An 18,718-nucleotide genomic window follows, 5' to 3' on the forward strand; every position below is an offset into this window, starting at 1 on the left:
TGGACAGAGGAACCTTGTGGGCTACTGTCCATGGGGTCATAAAGAGTTGGACACAACTGAGCAACTAACAGATTAACAGACAGATATTATATACACACACACATATATATATATATATATATACACACACACATATATCAGTTCAGTTGCTCAGTCGTGTCCAACTCTTTGCAACCCCACGGACAGCAGCATGCCAAGCTTCTCTGTTCATCACCAACTCCTGGAGCGATATATATATATAGTGAAAAAGTTGGCTTAAAGCTCAACATTCAGAAAACGAAGATCATGGCATCCGGTCCCATCACTTCATGGGAAATAGATGGGGAAACACTGGAAACAGTGTCAGACTTTATTTTTTTGGGCTCCAAAATCACTGCAGATGGTGACTGCAGCCATGAAATTAAAAGACACTTACTCCTTGGAAGGAAAGTTATGACCAACCTAGATAGCGTATTCAAAAGCAGAGACATTACTTTGCCAACAAAGGTCCGTCTAGTCAAGGCTATGGTTTTTCCAGTGGTCATGTATGGATGTGAGAGTTGGACTGTGAAGAAGGCTGAGCACCAAAGAATTGATGCTTTTGAACTGTGGTGTTGGAGAAGACTCTTGAGAGTCCCTTGGACTGCAAGGAGATCCAACCAGTCCATTCTGAAGGAGATCAGCCCTGGGATTTCTGTGGAAGGAATGATGCTAAAGCTGAAACTCCAGTCCTTTGGCCACCTCATGCGAAGAGCTGACTCACTGGAAAAGACTCTGATGCTGGGAGGGATTGGGGGCAGGAGGAGAAGGGGACGACAAAGGATGAGATGGCTGGATGGCATCACTGACTCGATGGACGTGAGTCTGAGTGAACTCCGGGAGTTTGTGATGGACAGGGAGGCCTGGCGTGCTGCGATTCATGGGGTCGCAAAGAGTCGGACACGACTGAGCTGATAGTCACTTTGCTGCATACCTGAAGCTAACACAACATTGTAAATCAGTATACTTCAATATAAAATAATTTCTTTTAAACAAAGAGCTTTATGGCATGCTATCCTTCATGGAATGAAGAGGAGATACGAGAAAACATACGTGCACCTGTTTGTTCAGCACCAATGGCACACAGGAAGGAGAAACCGGAAGCTAAGAGAACTGCTCACCTAGAGCGTGTGGTGGGATGGAGTGGCAGGCGCAGAGGAGGCGTAGGGCAGAGAAGGGTGTCACTCCTCCGAGCGCACCTGCTCGTGGAGACCTAACCCTTAGGACTGTGGTAACATCCCGCATACTTCCCAAATAAATCAGTAGCTAAAATCAGCCGGAACGGGGCACAGCCATCACAGAATACGAACAAGCACAGATGAATCTAACTGGATCACAAATGATTAAATCACTTGAAGGGAACAGGCAAGAAAGAAACGAACCTAGGTAACTTTATAAAAGAGAATTTCAACTGTATTGTGTAAGCAAATGACAGAGAGAATAGAAACAAATACTGTCCTCTAGTTGGTACATTTGTTTCCCACAGGGGATGGGTTAGCAATCCCAGAACTACTGTGTATGTGTGAGGGGCTTACACAAATCAGTAAAAACACTGAGAATCATAACAGCCAGTTTTGGAGAATGAAGGATGTGAGAAAAGGCTCAATATGGAATCTAGAAAAACATACAGATGGATTAATATAAATACATAATATGATGCATGTGTTTGCTTGTTTAAGTACATGCATACATTTCCAAATTCTGTTCAGAGGATCAAGAAGCAATAACACTCCAGCAGAAACATATGCAGAGTACATCATGCAAAATACCAAGCTGGAGGAATCACAAGCTGGAATCTAGATTGCCAGGAGAAATATCAACAATCTCAGCTATGCAGATGACACCACCCTAATGGTAGAAAGTGAAGAGGAACTAAACAGCCTCTTGATGAGGGTGAAAGAGGAGAGTGGAAAAGCTGGCTTAAAACTCAACATTCAAAAACCTAAGCTCATAGCATCCAGACCCATCGGTTCATGGCAAATAGGTAGATAATAAGTGGCAACAGTGGCAAATATTATCTTCTTGGGCTCTAAAATCACGGCAGACAGTGACTGCAGCCACAAAATTAAAAGACACTTGCTCCTTGGAAGAAACGCTATGACAAACCTAGAGAGCATATTAAAAAACAAAAACATCACTTTGCTGACAAAGGCTATGGCTCTTCCAGTAGTCATGTATGGATATGAGAGTTAGACCATAAAGAAGGAGCATCAAAGAATTGATGCCTTTGAATTATGGTGTTGGAGAAGACTCTTGAGAATTCCTTGGACAGAAAGGAGTTCAAACCAGTCAGTCAATCCTAAAAGAAATCAACCCTGAATATTCACTGGAAGAAGGACTGATGCTAAAGCTGAAGCTCCAATCTTTCAGCCACCTGACGTGAAGAGCCGACTCATTAGAAAAGACCCTGATGTTGGGAAAGACTGAAGGCAAAAGGAGAAGGGGGTGGCAGAGGATTAAATGGTTAGACAGTATCACTGACTCAGTGTACAGGAATCTGAGCAAACACTGGGAGAAAGTGAAGGACAGGAAAGCCTGGTGTGTTTCAGTCCACGAGGTTGCAAAGAGTTGGACATGACTTAGTAACTGAACAACAACAACAGAAATGAGCGCACGTGGCACCCAGAGCCTGGTTTCTAAACACTACTCTCCAAGAAAATGAACCAGGGCTCCATGGAGATATGGTGGGTTCCATGAGCCTAGAACATCTCTAGTGCTAGAAAGTTAGGAAAGACTCAAAAATGATGAGGACATATCAAAAGGACACAGAAGCCAACTGGAAAAGGCCCCCAAAGGTCAAAGCTGGGACAATTTAAACAACAAAATAAGTAATGATAGTATTGGATTATAGCTTATTGAGCAAAAATAAGTATCTAAAATATATTGATATAAATAAGTAATTCAGTGAGGTGCCCTTGTATTAAAATTCCAATTAATAAATGTAGAAAGAATGATGGACATAGAAAATCAACCTTTGGCAAACACTACAGTAATAACTTGCAGGTAATAACCATCACTGGATGCTAAAATTCATGGAGAAAGTATCATGAGATATAAAACAGCTGTGTAGTGTCATGGTACCTCTCTGACAAGAGATTATGATTTGCAAAGGGAAAATGATAACTTCAAAGTGGATAAACTAGGAAAACACCCTCCTCAACCAAGCAATCAAAGTGAGCATCACTGGTGATAATGAATACCATCTTTAATGTCTGTATTTGAGCTGAATTGTGCCCCCAAAATCCCTGTGTTGGAGACCTAGGCCCGAGGACCACAGGATACAGGATGTTTGGGGCTGGTGCACTGGGATGACCCAGAGGGATGGTATGGGGAGGGACCTGGGAGGGGGGTTCAGGATTGGGAACATGTGTACACCCATGGTGGATTCATGTTGATGTATGGCAAAACCAATACAACATTGTAAAGTAATTAGCCTCTAATTAAAATAAATAAATTTAAATTTAAAAAAATAAAGAATTGTACCTTAAAATATTAACATTAGGATGAGCTGGGTATATGGGAACTCTGTCTTATTTTGCAATTTTCCCTTTTTTCCTTAAGTCTAAAATCATTTCAAATAAAAATCTAAAAAAAAAAAATCACAGGGGTTGTCAACTGGTGATCAGCTGACCCAATTCAACCCACAGATGTATTGTATTTTGGTTGAAAATGTTTAAAGCAAATTTGAATGAACTGCCAACAATACAAATCCAGAGATGCAATTTTACATCCAGATGTATGGCTTCCTTTCAAAACATCAGAAGTTGTGGCATTACCGCCGAGGAAGCCCCATCGCACGCCCCCATCCTCAGGACCAAAGGCCCTGGTGTCCCAGAGCTGAGTTCACACACTGCACGGCTCAGCCCAGGCAGTCAGACGGCTTGAGAGGGTATGGAATCCCAAGGGCACTTGGGTCCCAGCTCCCCACAGTGTGGAGTACAGGGCTTCCTTCAGAGCCCTAGTCCTCAAGCACCTGGGCATCCTGAGACTCAGAAGTCCAGGTGCTAGAATTCATCAGGGCTTCTGCTCTCACAGTCCCCAGCTTGGGGAGCTGCACTCCATCATTTAGATGCTACAGAGGTGCGGGTGCACGACCCCCCACAGGTGATCCTGGGGGAACTGCACCCACTAGCCTGCCACCCTCTGGCCCAGAACAGGCTCACGGTCCAGGCAGACGAACTTACATACCCTCCCTCCTGCTCTCTCCTGGGGCCTCCCGTGGTGACAAGGGGACATGCACAGAGAGGCGGTCCTCACTCAGCACCAGCACGGGGTCCCTAACCGGCCCGGACCACCCTTGGGTGGAGCTCCTCCAGTCCTGCGAGCTGCAAGGTGCCCTTCTGGAAAACTCTCTCTTTGCTAAAGTCAGCCGAAGCTGGAGTCTGTTCCTGTGTTGCAGACTATGAACTGAACACACGCTAACTACTTCCTAGGTGGGTGTCATTATCCCAGCTTACTAAGGATGAAACAGAGGCAGGGAGGCTAACACCCCATTGGGGAGCACACAGCTGTATTTGTTGAGTCAGTGTATGAGCCAATGAATAAACATCATCTCAGAGGACAAATTATACCTGTGATAGTTTTGTGATGCAGATTTTCTTACTATCTCCTAGATTACTTACCTCTCTTACCCTGAAATGACTTCGGCTAGGCAATACCAGCCCCTTCCACATGAGGCTCACACTGTGAATTGCGATGGCAGCCACACTTTCCCCAGTATCTGGGCTGGTCACTGTGGTCCCCATCCCGCCTGGGTCTCCTCCCCCGTGGTGGCTGCAGCAGCTCCCGCTGAGAGGCACACAGCAGCCTCGGGTCAGAGGCAGGCAGACCCAGCACAGTCTGGCTCTGTCCACAGCCCCGTCACTGGTCCTCCAGGAAATGGTATCAGATATAAAGAGGGACAGACCCTCCATTTTGACCACTTCCCAGAGTCCTACTACTGGAACATCACCAATATTGGGCTCAATCTCTTCCAAACTTTATGACAAGCCTGATGGATGGACGGCCTGTCTTTGGGACTTACAGTCAGATGGATTGAAAGCCAATAGATGAGTGAATTTTAGACAACAGCCATTGAAACTGACAGCACTTAGTGCTTCAAGACACTGACTTTTGGTTTTCTAATTCTCAAAGTTTCCAAAGAATCTGCTTCTCTCAGTCTGTTTCTTTCTGAGGTTAACAAAGGTCTCATCTTCACTGGGGATGCAAGAGATGTGGGTTTGATCCCTGAGTTGGGAAGATTCCCTGGAGAAGGAAATGGTAACTCATTCCAGTATTCTTGCCTGGGAGATCCCATGGACAGAGGAGCCTGGTGGGCAGCAGTCCATGGGGTCACAGAGTTGGACATGACTAAGTGACTGAGCATGCACGCACACATCTTCATTGACCAAGGAAAACCGACCATTCCATCTTGATTCTCAAATAAAGGTTCTGATTAGCGGCTAAGAGCAATTCTAACTGGCCAGAGAGCTGCCATTTCTGAAGCATCTTTTAGGCAGGGGACTCTGGCTCTTGCCCCAGAATTGACTACAGCAAGGAGATGCCCTCAGTAACGTCTCGAGGGTGGTGTACATCTGCTCCCCATTTCCATCCCCCTCAACTGGACTGTCTATTTCAACAGCCTGTGTGCCAGCTACCTGGCCATATGCTCTGAGCTGGGAAGGTAACAGCCCTGCAGGCTCCCCACGCCAGACAGGACACTCAGAGGAGCCGCAGGAACATATCAGCAGAGACCTGCAAATCAGCACAACTGGCATCGGCCAAAGGATGGATCAGAATCTGGACTGTTTGATGGTTTGGGGAGCAAGGAATGTGAAGTAAGAATACACTGTGATGGTTTGAGGATGGGCTCTGATGATACACACTCTGTGTACCAGGCACGCCTGACACATCTACTCTGAACAAGGTGTGGAGCAGGCGCCCAGGCTACACTGGCCATCATGGTCTACCTGACCCAGGTCCCCACCCACAGGCAACACAGAACACTTGGTGAGCACTGGGGTCTCCAAACAAGGCCCCTTGATACCAGGGCAGTGGATTCTGGTTTATTTCACTGTACCCATGACTGACTGGAGTTGGTTTCCTAAAAAAAGAAAAAATAGTGACAACATTGTTTTAATGTAAAGAATCAAGTGGCATGACATTAAAGAGAATGAAATAATGCCATTTGTAGCAACACAGATAGACCTAGAGATTGTCATACTGTGTGAAGTAAGTCAGACAGAGAAGGGGAAATATTGCATGAAATCCCTTATATGGGAAAGCTAAAAAGAAACTGTACAAATGAACTCATTTACAAAACAGAAAGAGACTCACAGACTTAGAGAATGAACTTATGGTTGCTGGGGGCAAGGGGGCGGAGAAGGATGGGAGAAAGGGATAGTTAGGGAGTTTGGGATGGACATGTACACACCGCTGTATTTAAAATGGATAATCAACAAGGACCTACTGTATAGCACAGGGAACTCTGCTCAATGTTAGGTGGCAGCCTGGATGGGAGGGGAGTTTGGGGGAGGATGGATACCTGTATATGTATGGCTGAGTCCCTTTGCTGCCCATTTGAAGCTGTCACATTGTTAATCAGCTGTATTCCAGTGTAAAATAAAATTTTAAAAAGTACTGTGTGGCTTGAAATAAACTGATGGCAAAACATCACAAAAGATATTGGCTGAGCAGGACACCAGCCGGCAGGGACAGCTGACTCTGGCAACATGTGAGTTTTTGTCTCATTGGTTGAAAAGTCTCTCTGGGAAAACTCTAGAATGAAACTCGCTCTAAAAGTACAGTTTGGATCAGGCAGCATCGCAGGGGTGTTCTGGGACGTGGCCCGGAACCAGAGCCCCTCAGATGCACAGGCATCAGGAAATGCCAAGGGCATCCCCACAACCTGACGATGGGGGGTCTGTTTATGGCCTTGCTGACTTGCTGGGAGCTAGTAAAGAGAGGGTTCTGTGGATCAGAACATGGGCATCCCGTTTTGAAGGAGAGGAAAAGTGAGAGAGGGGAAGGATGCGAGGTCCTGAGGGTGCCCAAGGGTCTTGGACACCATCTGACTCAGAAAGGGACTGGGAGGGAGCCGAGATAAATAAACAAAATCCCTTCTACTCTTCAAATCCAGGTTCACACCAGCCTGATCTAACAAGGATGGTAGTTGTGGGAGCTGTGGGTGTGTGTGTGTGTCTGTGTGTGCATGTGTGTGTCTATATATATGCTGGGTCTGCACTTGTGCGTGTATCTGTATGTGAGTGTGTGTACTGGGGTGTGTGTGTATGCATGTGTGTCTGTATGTGTGCTACATAAGAGTGTGTGCATATATGTGTGTTTAGGTGTGTATACTGTGTATGTGTGTGTGTCTGTGTCTGCTGGATCTGGTTGTGCACATATTATTTGTGTGGCAGTGTGTGTCCTGGGGATGTGTGTGTGTGCACATGGACATCCATGCCCTGTGAACTCACGGGGGGTCCAGACACCAAGAAGCCCTGCATTCAGTCCTCTGTCCCCATCTCCCCTGCCCACTCAGCCTCCTGTCTCAGCTTCAGGACCTTGTCCCCAAGCCCCCAACTCCTCAGCCCCTGCAGCCCCAGCTCAGCCCACCCCCCGACATCTGCCAAGACTCACAGCCCCCTTTCCTAGGGCCACTTCAACCTCAAACCCACATCGCTTCCAAAATTGTTCAGAGCAAGCCTTCTCTGCTTTTATGCACTTGGATTACAGACTTGCAATACCTCCATGCCACATTATAAAACCCCCAACACCAGAAGCACTAAAAATGCCTCTGTTTCACACCAGAACCAAATTTCCAACACAGACTGAGCCTGCCGAGCTCATTTTGCCTAGTTAGCTGCCTCCTCTAAATGGCAGCCGGGGAAGAGCCTCTGGCCTGGGTGAGCACCCTCTCCATAGAAAGAGGAGCCACACAAATCAGGACAGAGCTACTTATATGGTGCTGCTGCCTCTGAGCTCAGCACTCGTTCAACAAATATTTTCTGAGCCAAAGCTCAATGCCAGGCATCAAGAGGAAGGAATAGATGATTCCAAATGGGGTCCAGGGCAGCTTCCCCGCAAATGCACAGGCTGGTTTAAGAGATGGTCAGTTTGAACGCTTATTTCGATTCCCACTCCTCTCTAGCTACCCTCCCTTTTACATATACTTTCTGTACATCCACAACTGCTGTGAGTTCAGCTACTGAGAGTCCTCAACGGCCAGAATTGCTGTTAGTAGATAAGAGCTTCCTGTCCAAGGTCACTCCCTTCCTATACAGCCCTCAGTCATGTACTGGACTAAAGGCGAGAGCCCCGAACTTTCAAGGGGACCATTCTGAAGGGCCATCCCAGCTTCAGAGCTCACCACAGGGTCACCTTCAGTCTTTGTTGAGAATGCATCACAGGCCGCCTTCTCCTTCTACTCAGCCTTCCTTCCTTTCCCATATAAGTCAAGCTTGCAATCCTTCTTGAATAAACTTCTTGCACACAAATGTCAAAAAAAAGAAGAGATGGTCAGTTTGCATAAATAGTAAGATGCGATCCTTGGAGGCGGCACTAGGGCTCAGCAAAGACGTTAAAGAGGGAGATGTGTGTCTTCCCTGGGGAGATCATGGAGGAGTCAGTAATGACTCCAGTGACCTTGACACGGGTGGGACTAGACCCGAGATGTGGAAGGCCTTCCAGATAACAGGAGAGGCACACACAAAGGCAGAGGCCCACCAGGCCCAGACTTCACGGGAGAGCGAGTGTTTCTGTTCCTCTGGACAGAGGTTCAAGCAGAAAGTCACACTGGAAAGGTCCACTCAAGACTGACCATGTGGCCCGAAGTTGAAATGAGTCTTCAGGGAAACCTGAGTCACTGAAAGATTTTAAATAGCTGAATAAGACCACCTGGCATGTGTTTCTGGAAGATAAGCCTGGGAACTCGGGGAGAATAAAGTGGGGAGAACAGTCAGGAAGCTTCTAGCTCAGGCAGAACCAAACCAGCAATGAGACTCCGAACCAGGGGTGGGGCAGCGGGAGGGAGAAGGTGAGGGATGCTTGGAAAACAGGGTCACAGCTGGTCCCACCAAGAGACCAAGAGCCAGGAGGGCACCAGGGCGCCAGACTCTGAGCAGAGAGAAGACGATACAGTGACAGGAGGTCACAGAGGACATGAAGGCTGGGGGGTAACGTGCCCACCTGCACACCTGGGTGGAGAAACCTGCCAGGGAACAGGAGTGATGCCATGGGGAGAGGTGGGTTTTGTGTCACCAGGAACATCAGTCCGGAAGTGGTGGCTGAAATCAAGGCAACCCCATGAATTCAGAGAGGTAAACGTTCCTGCAGACGGAGTTGGAGCAGGTGGCGCAGCAGAGGAGGGGCTGATACCAGAGAAAGGGCACCACCTGCAGGGGGACATGTCCTGCAGACCCAAAAGTGGGAACCTCAGGGGCTGCAGGGGGTGGGGTAGGCTTTGACAGAGTGCAGGTGAGCAGAGGACTCTAGAGAGGCACTGCGTGCAGGCTAAGTCGCTTCAGTTGTGTCTGACTCTCCATTACCCTGTGGACGATAGCCCACCAGGCTCCTCTGTCCATGGGGATTCTCCAGGCAAGAGTACTGGAGGAATCTTCCCAACCCAGGGATGGAACCCGAGTCTCATATGTCTCCTGTATTAGCAGGTAGGTTCTTTACCACTAGCACCACCTGGGAAGTTCCTCTGAAGACATGTGAGACCATCTCTGCAGTGTGAAAATGTATATAGAAAGTGGAGATGGTAAAAATCAACCTAGTTCAAAGAAGAGAAGGGGAGATGGATGTTGAATAAGATCTCTGAAACATGGGATCCAGCGAAGCCACTTCTGCAAGTACCTACCCAGAAGGACTGAAAGTAGGATCTGGGAGAAATGCTTGCACACACACACGTTCATGGCAGCATTACGCACAACAGCCTAAAGGTGGGAGCAACCCAAGTGTTCACTGATGGATGTATGGATGAGCAAAGCATGGTCCATCCACACCATAGACTAGGATTCGGCCTTAAAAAGAAGGACATTCTGGGGCTTCCCTGGCAGTCCAAATGGTTAAATTTCTGCACTTCTACTGCAGGGGGCGCAGGTTCAATCCCTGGTCTGGGAACTAGGATTCCGAAAGCTTCACAGCGAGGCCATAACAGAAAAAAAAAAAAAAACAGAGGACATTCTGTTCTTTCTGTTCTGACTTTTGCTATCACACAGATGAACCTTGAGGACTTGATGCTCAGTGAAATAAGCCAGACACGAAGAGACAAATCCTCTCTGATTCTACTTACACGAAGGCCCCAGAGGAGTCAAAGCCATAGAGATGGAAAAGAAAACAGTGTGTGCCGGGCAGGGACGGAGGATAAGGAGGGGGAATTCGTGTTTAATGAGGACAGAGTTTGGGTTTTTGGAAATCAGGAGAGCTCTGGGGAGGGATGGTGGTGAAGGATGCGCACCAATGTGAAACGTGCTTAACACCACTGAACTGTACACTTAAAAATGGTCAAGATGGTGCAATTTATGTCATGTGTATTTTACCACAATTTTTTTAATGTTTTGTGATTTTTCAAAAAGAAAGGAGAGAGACAGGGTGGGGGAACATTCTCAGGTGAAGACTGTTTGCAGGTGGATGAAGAGGACGAGAGGAGGGGGAAGGAGCAGGTGGCAGGGTGGGGGTGGCCGTGGATGGAGGGAAGGTTCCTGAAGAAAGGCTGGCTGTGGAGTAGAGAAGGAAGGAGTGATGAGAGGGGCAGTGAGGAATCAGCAAGATCAGCGAGTTTAGCTCAGTCACTCAGTGCTATCTGACTCTTTGAGATGCCAGACTAGCACACCGGGCTTCTTTGTCCTTCACTAGCTCCTGGAATTCGCTCAAACTTATGTCCATTGAGTTGATGATGCCATCCAACCATCTCATCCTCTGTTGTCCCCTTCTCCTCCTGCCTTCAATCTTTCCCAGCATCACAGGCTTTTCCAGTGAGTCAGTTCTTTGCATCAGGTGGCCAAAGTATTCGAGCTTCAGCTTCAACATCAGTCCTTCCAGGGAATATTCAAGACTGATTTCCTTTAGGATGGACTGGTTGGATCTCCTTGCAGTCCAAGAGACTCTCAAGAGTCTTCTCCAACATCACAGTTCAAAAGCATCAACTCTTCGGCACTCAGCTTTCTTTATGGTCCAGCTGTCACATCCATACACGACTACTGGAAAAACCATAGCTTTGCTGCTGCTGCTAAGTCGCTTCAGTCGTGTCTGACTCTGTGCGACCCCATAGATGGCAGCCCACCAGGTTCCCCTGTCCCTGGGATTCTCCAGGCAAGAATACTGGAGTGGGTTGCCATTTCCTTCTCCTAGCTTTGACTAGACAGACCGTTGTTGGCAAAATAATGTCTCTGCTTTTTAATATGCTGTCTAGGTTGGTCATAGCTTTTCTTCAAAGGAGAAAGTGTCTTTTGATTTCATGGCTGCAATCACCATCTGCAGTGATTTTGGAGCCCAGGAAAATAAAGTATGTCACTGTTTCCATTGTTTACCATCTATTTGCCATGAAGTGATGGGACCGGATGCCATGATCTTCGTTTTTTGAATGTTGAGTTTCAAGCAGGCTTTTTCACTTTCCTCCTTCACTTTCATCAAGAGGCTCTTTAGTTCCTCTTCTCTTTCTGCCATAAGGGTGGTATCATCTGCATATCTGAGGTTATTGATATTTCTCCCGGCAATCTTGATTCCAACTTGTGCTTCATCCAGTCCGGCATTTCGCATGATGTACTCTGCATATAAATTAAATAAGCACGTTGACAATATACAACCTTGACGTACTCCTTTCGCAATTTGGAAGCAGTCCGTTGTTCCATGTCCAGTTCTAACTGTTGCTTCTTTACCTGAATACAGATTTCTCAGGAGGCAGGTAAGGTGGTCTGGTATTTCCATCTCTTAAGAATTTTCCACAATTTGCTGTGACCCACACAGTCAAAGGCTTTAGCATAGTCAATGAAGCAGAAGTAGATGTTTTTCTCTTGCTTTTTCTATGATCTAACAGATGTTGGCAATTTGGTCTCTGGTTCCTCTGCCTTTTCTAAATCCAACTTGAACATCTGGAAGTTCTTGGTTCACATACTGCTGAAGCCTAGCTTGGAGAATTTTGAGCATTACTTTGCTAGCGCGTGTGAGATGACTGCAATTGTGCAGTAGTTTGAACATCCTCTGGCAACAAGAGAATGGGAAAGACTAGAGATTGCGTCAAGAAAATTAGAGATACCAAGGGAACATTTCATGCAAAGACAGGCACAATAAAAGACAGAAACAGTATGGACCTAACAGAAGCAGAAGATATTAAGAAGAGGTGGCAAGAATATATAGAATAACTATTCAAAAAAGATCTTAGTGACCCAGATAACCATGATGGTGTGATCACTCACCTAGAGTCAGACATCCTGGAGTGCTCGGTCAAGTGGGCCTTAGGAAGCATCACTACGAACAAAGCTAGTGGAGGCGCTAGAATTCCAGCTGAGCTATTTCAAATCCTAAAAGATGATGCTGTGAAAGTGCTGAACTCAATATGCCAGCAAATTTGAAAAACTCAGCAGTGGCCACAGGACTGGAAAAGGTCTGTTTTCATTCCAATACCAATCAGCAAGATGGTCAGGATGAAGGAGGTAATGGAGCAACCAAGAGCAAGCTGTCTGGTGGTGGCTATCTGCCTGGGAAAGCACAAGTGCAGACAGACACTGGCCGGAAAGTGTGGACAAATGGGCAGAGCTGGGTTCTGAGGGGACCAAGAAGGGGCCTGACCTCCATGGGGAATCAGGGCTGGGGGGTGGCAGGGTGAGACAGGAGCTGCAGTGACAGCAACTTGTCCTGACTCGTCAGCTTCCCTCAATGCTGTCTCATTGAGGAGGTGATAAAAACACAGGTAGACACAGGGGTTGGCACATAGTAGGTCTTCAGATAATGTTGGCAGAATGGGATGGAACAGTATAAAATGGAATGAAACAGAAGATCCTGGCGGGAACGGTAGGACTCCAAACGATCAAAAGTGGATTGAGTTCTTATCACACACAGAACAGATAAACAAGGTCCTACTGTTCAGCTCAGGGATCTCTGTTCAACATCTATCATAAACCATCATGGAAGACAGTATGGAAAAGAACGTATACGGAATCACTTTGCTCTACAGCAGAAATGAATACAACATTGTAAATCAACTAAACTTCAATAAAAATTTAATAGATATATATTGTATTCTTTAATAAATTCCTTGAGAACGTCAAGCTTCAACCATAGTGCACGATTCTGGCACAAGGAAAGTCACACTTTTTAAAGGACAGGTGCACACCTGTGTCCCTGATCCACCTGTCATTCTTATCACAAAGACAGAGTGAAGGCGGAGACAGTCAGTTACAACGGGGCAAAACAAACAGCTCAAAACTGAAAGCATAGAAACGGCTCTGCGAAATGCTAACATATTTCCCAGAAAGAACCAAACTCTCTATCTCGCTAATGGCTATCAACTAAGATAAGTGAGAATGAGCCAAGATATCCCATCCTCCAAAGACAACATTTATTGTAAAACAGAAATAGCCACAGTTGCTGTGCACACATCTGTAAAAGCAACGTCTGATCTCAGAGGCCTTTTTACACAAAATTAATACTGTGTGTCCAACCCCAGAGCTATCCAGGGGACTTTCCACTGCTGTTCAAAAATAATCACAAGAATGGATGCCAAAATCCTAATTCCGGCCAGCACCAATCCATCCAAGATTCTTTCTACAATCATACAGACGATCGAATATTCCTTGCTGCAAAAGGAAATCAAAGAGCAGAAATGAGGACAAATTCACTCTAACTCACCAAATGGTGCCGGAGGTGGACAGTGATAAGAGGGGAGCCCGATAAATTCTGGGAGAGCTTCGGCGTCGGGGAGACCTCCAGGGAGATCAGATAGCTGGTCGCAGAGAGCAAGCAGTTTTTATAATTTGCTGCCTCAGCAATCCTTGGGAACAAATGAAAAATCATTACAAAACAGAAATTTAAAAATAAACAAACAAACAAACAAAAAAACCCTTGAGTTTAAAATTTCAAGTTAAGCCTGGGACTTTTGAGACTGAAATCTTTTGGGGGTGGAGTTTTGATTTCTATCAAACAGCACATTCTGCTCCAAGACTCAGTGTTGGTACTAAAAGGTGAGATGGAGCCCTTGACCTCACAGAGTCTATAGTCTAGCAGAAGGAGAGGGTAACCCAGGAAGTGGGGAAGAACAGGAGGATCAAAACAATGAGATTAAATCTCAGCCATACATTCCCTTGACCTGGGACAAGTGACTTACCTGTTGGAATTTTCCATGCCCAAATTATAAACCACTGTGGCAAACAGTAATGTGATGGACACCTGTTGTCTTGTCACCGAGTAGCCCTTCATCCCTCTCCTGATAAAGGCACCTCAGCTTCCCTCCAAGTGACCACTCCTTCCTGACTTATAGCCCATATGCTTTGGAGGGACCTCCATCCTTAACTCAAGAGTAAACCCCGCTATCACAATTTGAGTGAATCAGTGCACTGCATTCCTCAGACCATACTGATTGTTCAGATGTAAGCACATGTTCCTTAAGATCCGAAGAGAAGTAACAAGATTCAGATGGAAATGCTGGGTCAGAGATCCTCACTTCTCTCTGCTAGATGTCAGTCCAGAACCGTGAGGTTCCAGCAGTGGCTTATAGTCATGAACAGAGAGACTGACTGGGAAGGAGGTCCACATCCAGGAAAAGCTGAGAGATGGAGTTGGGTGATAGCAACTGGATGCTGGATCAAGCTACTCCTGAAGCCAGCTGTCCATGCACCTTTCGGCTTATGGGATCCAACAAACTCCCCTTTTGTTTAAAACAGCTTATGCCTGGGTTTCTGTTGCTTATGCCCAATCAAAAGAATCTTGGCTGATAGACATAGTACTTGTCTCATGGAGTTATGAAGCTGAAATGACATTCAGGGCCAGGACTAGGATGAGGGAAGCAAGGAACTTGGGGTGCAAGATCTAAGAAGGTGTTCACATTCAGGGTTTGCCACTTGCAGCACATGAATGACTCCATGAATGAACACGGCTCTGAACGCTGTGTTCTTGGTGACTACTTATCTAGCCCTCACCCTCGCCCTGCCTGGTATATGGTCAGTAATCAGCAAATGTCTGTTGCCTTACTCTGAACTTCAAGACATTTCACTAGGATGCCTGCGACATGAAGTCATTCAGCCCCGACTCAGGTCACCCAGTCATCTGCTGGTTTCTTTCCTAATCTGGACTTTTGCATGGGGATTCTGTCCCTTCCCTGTGTTTATACTCACAGAACCATCTTCATAACATCAAGCAGATCCCTGGGAGCTGGGTGTACAATCTACTTCCTCCCTCAACTTGTTTTACCTGTTAACTAGACTCAAAGCTGGTGATCTGGACTAGAGCCAGTGGGACCCACGCGTCTCCCCCCTAACACCACCATCATCACCATGGGACCCAGCTCTTTAAACAAGCCCCTAACATCAGTTCCTTAAAAAAGAGCAGGTCCCCAGCAGCACACAGAACTATTCCTGGAATTGTCAATGTGAGATGTTTTTAAAAAATATCGTAAAGATTTAAAACCCCTGGGACTTCCCTAGTGGTCCAGTGGTTAAGACTCTGCACTGCTGAGCCCGCACACCACAACTAAAGAGGCCCCCGTGCCTCCACAAACAGCCTGCACGCCGCAAAGAAGACCAAGCGTAGTCCAAAACTAAAAAAAGATTGAAAACCCTAGCCCTGCCTTCATGGAAATACCCTGCTGAAGGGTATTTCCAACAGAAAATATTTCCTGTAGCAAAACAGAGGCATGGATTCCTCGTGTTTGTGAATATCACCAAGGTTGGAAAGCTGAGGAGCTGCTGCAAACTCAGAGAACACAGCTGATTTGCTATCTGATTATTCTTCTCTGGAAAGGCATCACTGTGCAAGCCCCAAGCTACAAGACACATATGGAATAAGTCACACAGGTTTAAAAAAGTGAAAGACACTGAAAAGCAAATCTCACTCCAGCTCGTGGTTCTCAGCCATTGTTTTTCATTATGGCCCCCTAAAGAGTCCTATTAGACCCATTTTTCCTAACACCCCACCATTACTCCATCAACACCTGCCCATCCCGTGAAATCGTAGTACCACACACATAGAGTAAATCTGCTTATGTACTTCAATATGCTTTAGGTAACTTTGCAGAGCCACAGCCACTGTCATATCTCAGACTCCTTGCCCTCAAAACCAATTTTCACCTTCTGGAGGTGATAATGTCCCCACTGAAAAGGCAGGGAGTTCAGCCACTGCTATGGAAAGTTAAGACTCGCTGGATGTCACCATGGACCAGTTCAGACCCAAAGATAGAAAGAGTGGTCCTCAGTAACACAGAGGCCTGCTCTCTTGCAGAACAATGAGGCTGCCCGGGTAGACCACCTCTCCGCTTGTGATTTCAGGGAGCTGAGATGTTTTGAGCTCAGCGCAGTATCCACTGAGATACGGTGAAATGCTTGCCAACACCTCATAGTCTATGCTTCTCTCTGTGAAGTCAGCATGTATGTAATTCCACCAACATAATAGAAATCATTTGTCTAGCAAAAATTAGGACTATATATTAGCCAACAGTAAAATCACAACCATAAGACCCTACATACACATCGTTATTTGTCACATCTCCCCTCTCCCCATCCACGTCCATTTCTAACAATTCATCAGGTCAGCTGTCATCTCCCACTAGGATGTAAGCTCCATCGGGGGCTGGCTTCTTACCCATTCTGTTCACAGCTCTCTAAGCCCTTAGAACCAAGCCTGACACACAGTAGGTTCTCAACTAATATGTGTTCAGTGAATTAATCTTCTCACAGACAGACCGTGATGACTTAGATCAAAATCTTAAGAAAAACATGTAAAAAATGGAAAACCTATGGAGAATCTTCTCTCCATAAACACAGTGCAAATCCAGAGTGGATTCCTGGATTTGGCCCCAGCAACACATGGATTCAGCCAAATGCAGCCTAGTAAACATTGCCTTTGAGGGCAGGAACTGGTATCAGACTCAACAGTCTACACTGTGCCCTTAGGAGCATTTTTAATCTGGAAAAGCACAATTTCCCAATACAGATGGGTTTACACTGATGGTCTCCAGTGACTCACTGCTCATGCAGCCAGGGAGCCTTTCCTTCTGGCTGAGTTTGCCCTGCAGAGAGGCCCAGATCGGGGTCCATGGTGGCTGAGCCAGGAGGAGCCCACCATCCCAACACCACCACCCAAGTTGACAATCACAAGACATCAGATGGACTAAGAAATTACTGTTTACTTTTTAGATGGGATAATGGCATGGAGTTCATTCTGTATTTTTAAAAGTCTTTGTCTTTTAAAAATAGAGACTAAATATTTACAGATGAAACTACATGATGTCAGAGATTTGCCTCAAAATAATTGGTGGGGCCAGGGTGAGGGAGCGGGGTGGGCAGAGGAAGCCCAAACGGCCGTGGGTGGTCCCGGTTGTAACCCGGTGATGACCGTCTCTTTTGTTTTTACAGATGTTCGATTTTTTTTCATAATAAAAAGAGGGTTTTTTTATGACTTCATTTAATCTCTCTGGTACCTCCAGTTTTAATAAGGGTTTTCCTTTGTCTTCATAAATCTGATCCAGGCTTGATTTTCTTTTATTTTAACCTGTTATCTGGGGAGCAGTAACACTTGGAGACTGGATTATCTGTCACTTTGGAATTGACTGTACCAGGGCTTGGGGGCCTTCCTGGATAAGAAAACAGGCTCATTCTAGATGCCAGGGGAGAAATGGCAAAGAAGACAGTCCCGGGAGTCGGGGCCACATGGTTGCACCCCCCTGTACAGGCCCTGCCCTCTGCTTTGGGGCGTTCAGCCAATGGCAGCATCCACAGGAAATCAGAGCCAGTCGGAGAGGAGAGTGAGACCCAGATAGCACTGTTTTTGTGGGGTCACAAAAAGGGCATGGTGCCCATCCCCACAGCCCTGCATCTTTGTCCTAGGAACTGTGTTCTCCAGACCCCATCAGCCCAGAGTGGCAGCATCGTGCCCCACTCCCTCCTTCTGAGAACACTTCCTGTTATTATGTTGTTGTTTAGTCATTAAGTCGTGTGGACTCTTTTGTGACCCCATGGCCTGTAGCCCGCCAGGTTCTTATGTCCATGGGATTCTCTGGGCAAGAATACTGGAGTGGGTTGCCATGCCCTCCCCCAGAGGATCTTCCCAACTCACGGATCAAACCTGAGTCTCCTGCATTGGCAGGCAGATTCTTTACCCCCTTTACTGAGCCACCTGGGAAGCCCTCCTGTTATTACTCTATCCTTGATAGTAGGGAGCACACCCTGAGCACAGCCTGGCAAATGGCCTCGCCTTCTAACTTCCCCCAAATTACCATCTGGTCCTGCTGGGGACCTGACTGACATGGGCCAAAGTCCAGCCTGCACCCTCACATATTTCAGCACATTTGAGCCACGACCCCTCTGCTGGTCATCTGTGCCTGAGATTACACGTGGAGAGGTCCCATTTGTTTATTTTGTTTTTATTTCCATGACTCTAGGAGGTGGGTCAAGGAGGAATCTTGCACAACAAAAGAAACAATAAACAAGGTTCAGACAACCCTCAGAATGGGAGAAAACAACTGCAAAAGAAACAACTGACAAAGGATTAATCTCCAGAATATATATAAGCA

The 18,718-nt window shown here is 46.4% G+C and overlaps 1 protein-coding gene across 2 annotated transcripts in view; it reads right to left on the minus strand.

The window, feature by feature from the left end:
* Window positions 1-18,718, minus strand: part of ADGRD1 (adhesion G protein-coupled receptor D1) — a 175,595-nt gene that overhangs the window by 102,416 nt on the left and 54,461 nt on the right. For both annotated transcript variants that reach the window (XM_005217662.5, NM_001034564.2), the window contains 1 exon segment: window positions 13,846-13,987. In XM_005217662.5, coding sequence (XP_005217719.2) covers window positions 13,846-13,987 — 142 coding nt within the window.

The sequence above is a fragment of the Bos taurus genome, chromosome 17, assembly GCF_002263795.3.
Source record: "Bos taurus isolate L1 Dominette 01449 registration number 42190680 breed Hereford chromosome 17, ARS-UCD2.0, whole genome shotgun sequence".
Lineage (NCBI taxonomy): Eukaryota > Metazoa > Chordata > Mammalia > Artiodactyla > Bovidae > Bos > Bos taurus.